We start from the raw sequence: 13917 nt of genomic DNA, 5'->3' as shown, positions 1-13917 counted from the left end.
ATTAGACAACTGGGATAAACAACAAAATTCCTACCTGGACTTCCCTAGGCTTGGAAATATTTAAATACCAGGCTCTGATTCTCAAGTGGAAAATTAAAAACAATACAGACTTTTCCTGGATGGAGAAACCACAGTGGAAACTATGCAGCCTGCATTTGTGTGCTTCCATATCTGATATTTAGAAAGATTAATTTCTGAATAGTTTTAAAATACTTGGAATGAATAAAAGCAAATCAGAGTTATCTTATGCTATGATTTTAAAAGGCAAACTCCACAGATAGCAGCCTTTATTCTGAACTGCCATTTGTTTCCTGCTCCTGCAGGAATGGGACTTCACTAAGACTTCTAGAGACTTATCAAAGAACAACACACTAAAATGACATCATTTTTGACTACAAGCATTTCTGGCAGAAAGGTGAGCACATGGCACTGGCAATGTCTTCTTGCATTAAGACAAGGATGTTATGCTTCCACCACACAGAGAAAGGTTTATGTAACGATTGTACCACCCTGTACAAGTGAGCCTGCAGCAGCAACAGAATTCTCAGAAAGTTTGGATACGTTTTTTGTCCGTCATTTCCAAAATCAAAGCTCTCTGTTTCTGGTTTGAGAGCTTGCAATGTTGCAGGTGCTCTGTGCTGTGCCACAGTGAAGATGGTGCTTGCAGAAAGAGGTGACAGTTAGCAGCAAGTCAGGCTGCCTTGAGCATTGTCTTCTGAGATTTCCATAATGTCCTTCTCCAGTTCTGTGGAAACAAAAGAGTTGGAAAATCAGCTCACAAGAAATGATACCCTCCAATACTAAGGGTAACAAAAACTGGATGCAGACCCAGTCACTCCCATAGGCTAGAACCTGGGTAAATAATGGCATGAATATGCTTGCAGGTGTTTGAAACTGGCCTTAATGCTTGAAAAATCTCCCTGGTCCTTCAGACTATAAACTATTAAATGCACACAAAAAGCAAAACTCCACATACTGATGAGGTTTCCTTCCCCAATTTGGGCAATGCGCCCAGGGGTGTTCTCCAGCTCCTTTATCATGGACTGTTCAAAGGCCAAGGCAGCAACTCGGGAAAAGAATTCTTTGACATTTTCCCCTAGGAAACAACACAGAAATTATGTGTTTTACAACTGCACATCAACAGATGATCAAGCATAACAAGCACATCTGTGAACAGCTCACTGCTCAATCCTGGGACAGAACAGGCCTCTCCAACAATCTGTCTTCCATTCTGATCACTGCAGAGAGAACTGCTTATTTTCTTACTCAAGAATACTGTACTCAGTGCTGCATCTTTATTTTTAGTCAGCAACAGAGAGAATTCAGTTTTCAGTATAATATTTTCCATGGCAAATGTTGAGTAGTAGTGCACATGTGTATTTATGTAACTACCTATGAATTAAACATGCTCAGACATTGCACAGCAGCTCAAGTACTTCTTTCTGCAAACACGGCAGAGCAAGCACACATACAAATGCTCAAATAAAATCAGCCATTAATAAACCTGAAGTTTCTAATAGCAACAAACTGCAAGAACAACAACAAAAAACTGGGAATGGAGGGATAATAAGTTCCTCCCACCTCACCATCAGCCCTTGTGGTTAAGCTATTTTTACATCCTTTGCAGTAACTTACCTGTTTTGGCTGAAACTGACCAGTATTCTGCCTGCATCTCATTGGCAAAACGGATGGCATCCAGCTCTGTCCTTTCACACACAGCATCTGACTGAGCAAACAACAGGAAATAACTTGTACATAACAAGTGCACCTGGGCTGGTAGCAGAGCAGAGGTACTGCCAGCACCTATACTGTGATGCTTCCAGTTTTCTTAGTGACCTTGCCTTAGATCTTGTGCAATCAGACATGACTGCAGGAACATTCAAGTACTTAGTACTGATTTTAAAAAAGAAGTCTCCTCTTTCCTCCCACAGCACTGAAACAAACCAACAGTTAAGAGTGACCATTGTATGTAACACATACTGTGGTAGGGACAACAGACCAGTTACGGGTGTTTAAATCCATGTCACTCCATCATTCTAACCCCATCAAATCTTGTCACCCTATCATTAAATCCTGTCACCCCATCAGTTGTGGAACCAACTAATCACAACAGGTTTTAGGGTTTAATCTATTTTTTCTCAGATCCATTTTTCTACTCCATTTATTTTTGCTATGCTGTAACACAATAGCCTTCCCCTCTTTTTATTTTTGCTCTTTTTTATCTCTTAAGACTAAAAGTTCTTTCCCTTTCAATGGATTTTGCTTTCCTGGACCTAATTTTCAGGTCTTTTCACCCTCTCAGTTGTTCTCTGTGATCAGCCATATGAGTATGTTGCTATTTGCTTTAAATTTCCAGCCCATTTGGGATGGATGATACCAGTTGTCTTTGCATGTTTTCTGTGCATTGTCTTACTGTGGAGATCCCCTGCCCAACTGAGGAGAAATCCAAAAATTTGCATATGAGTATGTGACATCCAGATGAGAAATAGAGTGAATCCAGTTGGGAAGACACTGGCTTCACACTCAAGTAATACCTAGAACCCACAATCCTTTGCTTTGCTCTTGTCTCCCTTTCAGTTGAAAGCACTACATTTTAAAATCAGAAACTAACAGTAAGGAATTCAGATCTGTGTCCTCAGAGGTCTGGCACATTTAACTTTTACTGCAGCTTTTACATTCAAGCAGCATAAACTACACAAAGTACCAGAAAAACTGGCAGACTTGGAGTTTTCTGGGACTTATTTTCAGTGAAGGGTAAGAAACAAAGTGCAGAAGTGACATTGTGGCAGCTGGAGGGGAATATAGAGAAATCAACTAAACAGCAGAAGAAACAAGTTTGTTTTGATATCTTTAAAAATAAAGTATTGATAGCTAGAGAAAGACAAGCACAAAACTGAGAATGGTGCAGTATGAGTTCATTATATCCTGTTCTTCGGAAAATGATGTCATATTCAATTAAGTAAGAAATCTTCCCTGTTCCTCAATAAAGAACACACTGTCCCTAAAAAAAACAAATCAAGAAAACCTTCAAGATTATTAGGTATATTTGTATGTGCTTGAAAATGTCATGCAAGAAATATTTCACTAACTACTCATTTTTTTAAAAAGCCTCTTGTTAAATTGGTTACAAGTGTGCTGCTCTGTTTACCTGTTATGTTTTTTCCTCAAGGTCTTCATCTCAACAACATTATGCACAACTTGCAGGGGAAATCACTTGAGAAACTAGGGAAAATCTGATTTCCTTATCTGCATTCAATTTACTCACCACCAAGTCTTTCTTTGTTCCAACTAGAAAGATGAAGCTGGAATCTGGCTCATTCTCCCTCAATGCATCTTCTAGCCACTGTCTGAAATACAAAAGAGAAGCGACAGAATCAGTCAGAGGGAATGAGGAATACAGGAGAAGGTGACAGATAATAGGGTCACAAGAAAAGTGAGAGGATGAACTTCTGTGAGAATATCAAAAAACGTTTTTTTTTTCTAAGCAGAAAGAGACCAGGAGCTATTCCAACTCCTTTGAATACATGTCTTCCACTAACAAAAACTTCAAACACACCCACTACAGAGTACAAATTCAATGATTTTAGCACCCAGAGAGGGTATATCTAAGCAAGAGGACAAAGTTTTGATCGAGATAAGCAATAAGAAAGCAAGAAGCAAAGCAAAAGGTATGAACAAGATAGCAGATTAGATAGAAATGGGAATAAAGATGAGTGAAATAATCTATTCAGCATTATAAAACAGCTCCCGATGAAGGCTGCATGATTCTCGTCTCACAAGCTTTTATATTTTTGTGACTCTGGCAATCAAGTTTCTCTTGAGTCATCCAACACAAGTCAAGGAGGGAAGGGAGTGTGTGCGTGTGTGGGAAATCAGGTTCACAGGCTTCAATTATTTTCAGCCAAGCGGAGACACTAATATATATATTATTTTACAAAGTCCTATGTAAATGAGCTAAGTACCATAGTACACATTCAAATAAGACAGAGTACAGGTTGTACCTGCATGGCAGTCACAACAGCCTGTTAGAAATACATATGCTCTGAGCTGCAACAACAGTGGGGATCACAGATCCCTGTAGGGGTTTGTGGCCTGCACTAAAAGCAGAACAAGTTTACTCCTAACAATTAGTGACCTGTTGTAACCAAAACATTACAAGTATCTGAACCAGTAAGTTTAGCTATATCTACAGATACTTTGAGTTTATAATTTTCTCTCCTCTTTTTGACAGCCTACCTCCCAACAGAATCATTTCAGAAACTAGAGAAAGAAAAACATTTCGAGCTAGAAGCATACCCTAAAAAATTAGAGGCCCTTGCACCACTATGCATGAGATTCACCTCATCAGTTTCACCATTTACATTAGATGCCAGGCTGGTATTCTACTTACAGCAAATGAAGTAAAAAAAAATTGCTTTTGCGGTGCACTTCATCTCTTCCTGCATGTCTTGTTTTGGAAGGATCAAGCTTTTACTGAAAGTGCTTTTTTCTCTGCACTGACTTGAAAGGAAGTCAAGTGTAAGTAGTTCAAATTTATGCTCTGCATTTTCTTCTGAAAAAATCCCACCCTATGTAATCCAAATAAGTGACTGTCATTTTTAATTTCTTAGCTCAATAGAAAATACACTCATGATTCAGCAAGTACATATGCAAGGCAATTAAACCTGCTGTAAAAGCTTTAAAGGATAAGCCAAAATACAGAAACTTACTTGGTGTGATCCAAAGTCTGGATATCAGCCAGATCAAACACTGTTATTATAACTGCAATAAAAGACAAGAAGAGGGAAAAAAGTAATTAAGTTAGAAAGTGTATCAGAATTCTTTCCAACACGTCTTGTAAAACAAAGAGAATGTTTACATACAAGGTGCAAGAACAGATTTAACACAGAGGAGGTAGAAGACTATCTATTTGCTCATTCCTTTTCCTTCTCTAGCACCCAGTAAGACTTTGTCCTCACCCTTATTTTGCCTTTACCTATAGAGCAGTCTATACTGCTATTACTCCTTTCATTTTGGGACTAGTAATTCCTGCAGAAATTGTCTCTTACCAAAGGGAATGACAGAAATATCCACATCTAACTTCAGCATTAATCTTACCCAAACCCAAATTCTTTTCCTCCTAGACACAAGTGCCAATGTTTATCACTGCATCACCAGAACACTCAGAGCTTGCAGATGTGACAACACATCAGTTCAATAACATCTTTATCCCTTCTTCCCTGCAATAACAGACAATCCATTCCACCACACTGTGTCTACAGGTACCTTTCCGAGGAGCATATATGTTTCTGTGTAAAACACAATCTCCTGACACAGCCAGGATCAAATTAATATTGTTCTCACCCTCTGCTCCTCGGTAGTAAGCAGATGCAATACACTTGAACTTTTCCTGACCTGCTGTGTCCCATCTGTGCAATGGGGGAAAAAAGAAATTTCAGGTTAATGAAACCCAGTGTAACCTGAGCAAACATGCTAATGAAGCAGCAGACTGGTACAAGTTGGAGAAGAATATGATACCAGAGAAGTGCTACCATCTGGAACATGTTATTCATTAACTACTGATAGAAATACAGTAAAGCTCTATTATTTAATGAAGACATGTGAACTCTGTTTTTACCTCTGTTCATTTTGGTGACACGGTTTAATATTCTTATTCTGCATGGTAATACCCTTTTCTTACAATGTATTTTTCATCTATGTCGTTTGCATGTATTTCTAGGGCAATGCAATATTGTATATTTTCTGTGGCAATACTAGTTAAATTGTTTATTAGCTCATGTTAGAATCTTGTAACTGCTAGGTATCATATCTGTCCATGCACTACGAATTAGAGACCTACAGCTCAGTCCATCAGGTACTAATGACCTCACTAAATAAAATCAAGAAAGTGCTTCTTATTAACCCCATGACATGCAGTGCCCTCAGCTCCTGCCAGCACTACAGAGACTGGGGCTTTGTCAGCCTAGTACTGCCAGCCACAGGGACTTGCAAATTTATCTTGTATGGAAATCTCTCAGCAAGAGGGGGCACTAGTGCTTATCATATGGAAATGTTCTACCCAGCGACTGAAAACTTTGCAGATAATGCAACCTGACGTTTAGTAGCTCATGAACATTATTGCTTCAGTTTGCAAAATCCTGATGCACGAGTTTAGATTTTCAGAGGGTCTCAAGTTCCAAAAGAATAATGTCAATCAGAATTTTCCAAAACACAATGGCACTGAAATCAGTGGGAAACTGATTTCTAAGTATTTCTCAATAAATACCATGAACCAGCTATTTACATCAGTGATCGCTCCAAAAAAAGTGTGTTCCTAAGTGAAAAGGTTTTAAGATTCATGCACCAAAATACCTCATGCAAAGCATCTTATTTCTGCTCTAGGTCACACTGCAGCATAGCTGATTCAGTAAAGCCCTCTCCAGAGCAACAGTGCTAGCCACCAGAAACACCAAAGGACACCATTCTGCAGACCCAAAGCAGGTGACAGAAGGGCAGGATTCCCACTAGTCTGACAAACAGCTGAAAATCAAAGCTATTAGGTTTACATTCTAATAAAACCACTCCAGTCTTTCTATGATTTGAGGATAATGAATTAGTCCCTAATTAAGGAATTCTGAAATCACTGGACACCTTAACATTAATTTCAATGGCTGCAGGAATAAAACTCCCAGCAAAGCCAAGTTTAGTGCTCATTGTGCACAGTAAACAGAAATGACAGACTGGGCTAACATAGCACTGGACAAAGGCTGTGGCAAAAGCTTCCACCTTCATAAACTGTGAGTTCAAAAGGCAGAACTCCACTGAAATGGCACAAGACATCCAAGATGAATCTTCACTGACAAGCTTACAATGTTTTTTAGGGATAAGAAATCCAAGACAGTAAATTTTTTATTAAAACTGCAAGTCCAGATACAAAATCTTTCTTTCAGATCACATTAATCTTTGTGCAATTTTATTTTTTTTAAAAAATCTTTAATCCACTGGAGCCTGAAGCGATTTGAGCTCTGCTGAGACTGTACTCTGTGCAATGCCTAACCATGCTGTTTCCACTTACATCTGGAGGTTGTATGGAATTCCAATTATCTCAAAACGTTCGATTTCAAAATCCGCTCCAATGGTTGCCTTGTAGTGTCGGTCAAAATTATCTTTACAAAACCTGCAATTAAAAAAAGGATGAAATACTAGTAAGACACAAGTACACATAACTGCAAAATGAACACTTACCTAGGGCAAATGTTGAAAAAAAGAATGAACTAGCTGTGGATTTGCTATATATTGTAGAAGCATACATAGAAACATCAAACATTAATTAAAAGAAAGGAGATACTGTTTAACTAGAAAGCAGATATATCTAGTAAGCTCTCAGGATGGGATGCTTACAAAAAGCATAAGAGCTGTTTTTAACATCCAGTGAAGAATCAAATAACTATTCTTTAAGGCATTCTGCATTTTATCTGTCTTATTCTACAAGCTACAGAAAAACTTGAGCTTCCCCTACAGCCTTGCAGCTGTGGAAATGAGTGCAGGTACCCACACAAAGATGACTTAAAACTGGTTCAGTGAACAGCTCTGCAACTCAGGAGAAAACATGAAACCAAGACTCAGACACTGCAATATTTTCCCAGTTCTTTAGCCTTTAGACTGGATTTCTTATGAAAACACTGTATCATGTTTGACTGGCTAAAAATCACATATACTGACTGCAGTGCTAGAGCATGGCTTTGTATGTTGGTGTATCAAGCCTGTCTCATGCTGCAGATTTCATTCATCTTTTAAGCCATGAAGTAGTGGTTCTGGTTCAAACCAGAATAACTATGAACTACTTCTCTAAATGGACAGCAATAGAAATGTTATAACATTTATTTGAGAAACAGCAGAATCAAACCATCTGCTGAGAAATACTGTACCTGTTAATAAGACTGGTTTTCCCAACGTACAGGTCTCCCACCACAACCACTTTGGATATTTTCAACCTGTTATAAATATTTGAAATATTACATGGTTTTAGTAGTAATTTCAACAGTTTCTCTCTAAAAATTCTGATTTAGATCCTTAAAATGCAAGCGATGAGCACATGTACCTGTGATTTCAGCTTACCTAACTGTGGCTGTGCTGTACAATGAGAACCTTAAATTGCAAGAAAGAAAAATATCACAAAAAACCCCAAACCCTTCTAGAGCAGAAATAGTCCATTTCTTACGAGACTGGATATGCCACTTAGTGCCATGGTCTAGTAATGACAGTAGGGTTGGACTTGATGACCTGGGAGGTCTTTTCCAACCTGGTTGATTCTATGATTCTATGAATGCTTTGACTACAAGTATAAACATTTGGCAGTTTGCACATAAAAACAGAGTATCTGCATCCTTTACATTAAAATTAATCATAAGTTTCCCCTTGTCTTTATTAGTCTTTATCAAGCCCTAAGTGCAACAAGGAATTGCTGATAACAGAATAACCCACTGCAGAACGTGTCTCTGGAAAAATAACCCACAGGGTTCGAGCCAATACATTTTCTGATTATCTGGAACAATATCAATCTGAAGCTGGCTTCGTGCAAATAATCCTCTTTGCTCTAGGTCCTCCCACAGGATGCAGCAGATGGGCTTTAGTTGACTCAGCCTGCACTCTGAAAATTGAAACATAGTGTATCTTCTGAGAGATACAGGTGGATAAGTGAATGTAAGCGTATTTGTTAACCTAAACTTGGATTGACACTTCCTGTGCACATGCTACAAAAATGGCTTAAGAGGTTTAGTTCTTTTCTGTCAAGGAATGGCTTTTTAAACAAAGGAATTAATTTTCTATTGAATACTATTTCTGGTTACATCAGGCTTCCATGTGACACTTATTCCAAGTTATCTATTCTCAATAGTCCAAATCTTGACTAGTAAGATGCAAGACTAATATTTCCAAAAAAGAAGGTGTTTTCTGTGTCCAGTCAATGCTAAGTGGGTGGCCACAGGCCCCTATGCTGCTGACATGTCACTGCCTGATTAATTGTTACTGAGAAAACACTGAATAAAATCAACAACCTTAAGGGAAAAGCAAAAACGTAAGTGATGTTTTAGAGGTGTGTGTTCCATTAGTTCTTACTGGGGAAAAAAAACTCCCTAGATTAGACAATTTAACACATTGATGGAATATCAAGAGTCTTAAATACAGCCATTAGCTTCTGAATTTCTCAGACTAGCTTTCCAAATGACAGAGAAATATTTTATTACTCGGGATAATGGAAAAAGAAGATAATGGTTGTTCTTGTCAAGCTTTACAACTACTGTACACAACAATGCCCCTCCTGCCCCATTCCACCAAACAATCACCTAAATGACCTAATAATAACTACATCTGGAGAGCAGTGACACAAAAGTGGTTTAATTTTATTCCCAAAATCTAAATATAAAGTTTTTTAGCTATACTCTGTTACCAAAATAAATTAACTGGAGAGCTGGTTTACTCTGGAAATAAATTTTAAAAAACCCCAAACCCGAACAAATAGATCTTGGTAATGGAAGGGCAAAATGCCTCAATCCAATTAAGCATGTCTTGCTAGGAAAATTGTCCTGACACTTAACAAATTTACATGAAACTAAGCTAGTGACTGTGCTTCTAAAAAAGCAATAAAGCCACTGATGTCTCTCGGGGTGACATATTTTGGCTCTTTTTTTTTGGTTTTGTTTTCTTTTTTAGCAAGACTCCCTAGTGAAAGGAATAAAAGGTTTCATTTAAAGATGGATATCATACAAGCCTCATGGTAATCAGCAACTCTAGATTGGAAAGAATAGTGAGCTAATTGTCAGTATTCATAAAAACTCCATTTTATGGAAGATCTTTCACACTGAAACACAGAAGCATTTATCTCTAGAACATACAGCTATTTCTTTTAACTGAATAGTGATGATTTCTAACATTGTTTAGCTTTCTTGCCTTGCTTCAGATATTAAACCAGTAATAGTAACAGTTCTGGGAGAGAGAGAAAGTGGAAGGAAAAAAATGCTTCAAGATTATTACCAGGGCATAAAACAACTTATTTTGATTTTTCAAGGCTATACATTTACCAGAATTTTGCTCCAGTTTTAAGAAGCCATTTCAGAGAACTTCTCAGCATGTATATTTCAAAAAGACAAACTAGATTCTTAGGTGCTTCAAGAAACTTACAACTCCTGTGGGTTTATATCCCTCCAAAGCCTTTATTAACTGCTCCTTTGGAACACCAGCAGAGAACACAGCAAGGCAGGATCTGGTAGATGTTTGAACTAAGCATTTACTTCAAAGGTGCTAAAATAACATTTGTTGCTAAACTACTCCACAATTTTTTTAATGCTACTTATGCCAGAGGTAAAAGCATCTTTGACACGGGAAGAAGAGGCATTTTGTTAATTTACTGTCAAACAGGTCAGAGAAGTCCCAGGTGCGTGGGCTTAGCTGACTTGAAACATACTGGAGTGAGGCACATGAGGAATGAGGGAGAAAAGGCCAGACAAAAGCCGAATACAGAAAGCTTAAAAGACGTTCTTCATTGCAAACTTGGTTCATTGCAAACTTGGTTTATTACAAACTTACCTCGTTGTTCCAGTGCTCTGCTGACAAGCAGTCCTGACCTGTGCATGGAAGTGCTCTTTAAACTGCAGACAGGCCTCGGGTGTGTACCACTGAAAACAGAACAGCTGCTGGGACAAATGTGCGATGGCTACTTTGCAACAAGTCAAACGGGCCAGGAAAAATAGAAAAGCTTATTCAAAGAGCTTGTCCAGCACAGGGTTAACTTGGCATGAGGAAAGGTATAGCTTGGGTTAGAAGGCAGTAAAGGCTTCCCCAGTTAGGTTTGTAAAAACTCTCTGACACAGCACCATCCTTTGCCCACCTTTCTGAATCTCTGCACCCATCACTAGCTAAGCACCCACAGCCAAATACATTTCCTCATCATTCTGTACAACAGTAAGTGCCTGAAATCATCCCAGTAATCTAAGGCACACTGGACAAACACAGATAGGAGCATACCACCTGCAAGTCAGGATTACTATGAAGGTTTTTCAGTCTTTCATAAGTCTGAAGCACTGTTTCTATTACTAGTTTTTAACTAGGAATTAGTTAAAAATGAGGAAAATGTAGTTTACCTTGTATTTGCTTCAAATAATCGTGGTATTTTTAATAAAATTAAAATCAAAATATTTGGCTGAGCTCAAGCATGGAAAAAATGCTAATGCCCTTAAAAGGATCTTTTGAACATCTGAAAAAACAGAATGGCAATTCCTTGTCCTTCTCTGTCCTTAACTCTTCTATTACACTTCAAATGCAAAAGTCTTTGGTGACATCAAAGGTCTTTTCTGTCTGTGTTTCTACAGTGCCTACTACATTTGATCTACTGTATGACTAAGGTTATATACAAACAGAAAATTAGAACTGAATCAAATTCTTCAACCAAAGCCTCCTAATTAGGCTTTTCACATATTTAATATCAGCTATGGCTCCTATTTCCCCTCCATGTAGGAGCTGTTTAAGCATGTAATTATTAATGTTTTGCTGAAATAACAAGATAAATATTATAAGATAGCAGTTTTGTGGCAAGAGTAATTTTTTTGTAAAGGTTAAAAAGAAGAAATGAGGATTATTACTATAGAGATCAGAATTGAATGGGAAGATGAGGTCACAGTCTTGGAAAGAAATTCTTAAATATTTGTAATTTTAACAGAAGATAAGAAGTGTACATTACATTAAATTAAAATAGCATTAGCACAGGGAAAGACAGCTCAGTATGGCAGGAGCCATATACTGTGACCAGAGGAATAAGGAAAGCTTACCTTGGGAAACTGGGAGATTTTTCTGTCCCTACTCACAGGGGGAACCAAATGCATTAGGTTGGACTTCATCCTCCAAATTCAGTTAAATTCTACCAGACAGGAAATACGTAAAGAGAAACACAGTATTCAGGAATTACCTCAATATGGGGACAACATGATAATATAAAAAGTAAGTAAGTTCCTACAAACTAGTCAGCTTTCTATTTTTCCCTTTTCAGTACAACTGGCAGTTCTTTGACTTAATTTGCATTGTGGTATGTAAGAGCAATCACTTCAGTGTGCATGGCTGTAGTAGCAACCAGTGGCTTTCTGAAACTACAAGGCACCAACTCTAATTCTGTGGGAGGGCAGAGAATTGTTCACCTAACTCAACACAAGTGCCTGCAGTTTAGCCCTCAAAGGATTTTGCAGTGTTTAATTTGAAAATCTTGCTCATCATTGTTACAAATGCCTCTGCAATATGCACATTAAGAAATGTTAGGGGATACCAGATTTCATTTGGTCAGAAGAAGAAAGGAGGAAAGATAAAGCTCCCACATTTCTTGGCACAACATCAAACTTTCATCCAAGATCAGCTCAGAGAGAATGAAATCAGTAGATAGGTCTGACATGGAAAAAGAATAATGTTCACATGAAAATCACAAATGCATTTAGATGTCTCACCTGAGACATATCAATTTGGTTATGCAATGAAACCTCGTGGGTTGCTGGGGGAGGGACCCTTAATAGGGTAGCAATTTCTTCCTGCCGTTCAAAAGAACGTTTCTAATAAGAGCATTTTCATCATGTAGCAAAGTGTAAGGAAGGACTCACCGTGCAGCAGCTGATGCAGCAGGATTCCAGCCACACAAACAGCTCAGCCTGCTGCTACGTGGCCATAGCAACAGGCTTGCAACAATTCCCTTCCTCCCCTTCTGCACAGACCGGGAAGGCGGAGTTGGAGTACTTCAACTATACAGAGAGCCCTAGTTTTAAAAGAAAATCTGGTTTTAGTGGTCATACAGATTCCTTTGACCTGAAACTGCTCCGTAATAAACCCAGTGGTCCCCTAATCCTGTCTCAGGTAATAGTTACATTTTCTTCAAAGATCGTTGCATATATGGATACAAAGAACAGGATTAACCCAGCAGACAAGGAACGAATGGAGTGGGGAACTGTTACATTGCTAATATTAAGCATAGCAGCAATTATAAAGAAACTCCTGAGGGATTTTTTCAGCATTTCAACTTGGTTTCATCTCAGCTTTAGAGTCAGGATGCGCATGCCACTAATGAGACATTCTGCATTACATAAATGTCTTTCTAGTCATTAGCAATCTTGCTTTCTGACGTACGAAACAGTAAAGGAATAAGAAATCACACAGCTCTTTTGTATTACCTAAGTATTTTTAATCAGCTCATTAATTTAGACAGCACTTAGTATGCCAGACTGCAATTTAGGATGCTAAAATTTTTTTTGCTATTTATTTCATTAGGATTTAAATTTCCAGATTTCAGGAGAAAAGAAAGCTCTCACATTCTAATAGTCACATTTTGATGAAGCTGGAGCAGGCTTGGAACCAGGAGACAAGCCTCTCCCACTCCTGCAGCAGACAGAAAATGTTAAAGGGCAAATCAATGCAGACAGGTAATTTGAAACAGTGAGGAAGTACATCACAAAAGAACCTACATTTGTGTTTTACACATGCAAGAATAATGCTCTGCAAAATTTCTAGTCCACTACTTAGAATTAGTGGTCTATTCTGTGAGGAGTTGCTTTTAAATCACTTCAGACACTCAACCATACCAAAACAGCCTGTTCCTCCTGAGGACTCCAGATTTGCAGCTGATGGGCTGTTCACCGAAGAAGGTGGCTGATCAATACAGTAATCAGTATTTATCTATTACAATATGGGTAGTTCCACCAATGCTACTTGTGACCATATAAAACTGGAGAGATCTAGACCCTTTTTATGGTGTGTTCCTGCCCTTTTGGCAAGCTTGAATAATCTTTTACAGCAATATTAATGTCTTAATTAATGTCAGAACTATTTTCATAGTTCTGAAAACAAAAACTCCACTAGCTGGTAAGAGTTTCAAACACTAACTTGCTTTCTGCATGTTCTCCTAGTTCTAGT

General features: G+C 38.2%; 1 protein-coding gene across 2 annotated transcripts; it reads right to left on the bottom strand.

Moving 5' to 3' along the window:
- Positions 1-660: 660 nt before the first annotated feature.
- On the bottom strand, positions 661-11903 carry RAB36 (RAB36, member RAS oncogene family). 2 transcript variants are annotated; one of them, XM_009083993.1, is made up of 10 exons: positions 11802-11903; positions 10564-10652; positions 7908-7973; positions 7055-7156; positions 5344-5408; positions 4710-4761; positions 3266-3347; positions 1636-1726; positions 977-1096; positions 681-745 (listed from the first exon to the last, which is right to left on the bottom strand). In XM_009083993.1, the coding sequence occupies exons 1-10, from the start codon at positions 11868-11870 to the stop codon at positions 681-683; spliced, it is 801 nt and encodes a 266-aa protein (XP_009082241.1). In that variant the 5' UTR covers positions 11871-11903. The 2 variants fall into 2 exon arrangements, with proteins under 2 accessions (XP_009082249.1, XP_009082241.1); XM_009084001.1 differs by lacking the exon at positions 7055-7156 and having other exon boundaries at positions 661-745; positions 11802-11893.
- Positions 11904-13917: the final 2014 nt, after the last annotated feature.

The sequence above is a fragment of the Acanthisitta chloris genome, unplaced genomic scaffold (assembly GCF_000695815.1).
Source record: "Acanthisitta chloris isolate BGI_N310 unplaced genomic scaffold, ASM69581v1 scaffold19710, whole genome shotgun sequence".
Taxonomy (NCBI): Eukaryota; Metazoa; Chordata; class Aves; order Passeriformes; family Acanthisittidae; genus Acanthisitta; species Acanthisitta chloris.
Note: the sequence above shows the minus strand (reverse complement) of the source record. Positions and strands in the feature narration are given on the sequence as shown.

Excerpts from the sequence above, each read along its gene's own strand:
- RAB36 (XM_009083993.1), bottom strand. The coding sequence starts at position 11,870 with ATGAAGTCCAACCTAATGCATTTGGTTCCCCCTGTGAGTAGGGACAGA. Across the intron at positions 7,974-10,563 it reads CAGAGCACTGGAACAACGAG|GTTGAAAATATCCAAAGTGG; the intron begins GTAAGTTTGTAA and ends TATTTATAACAG. Across the intron at positions 1,097-1,635 it reads GTCAGTTTCAGCCAAAACAG|GGGAAAATGTCAAAGAATTC; the intron begins GTAAGTTACTGC and ends GTTGTTTCCTAG.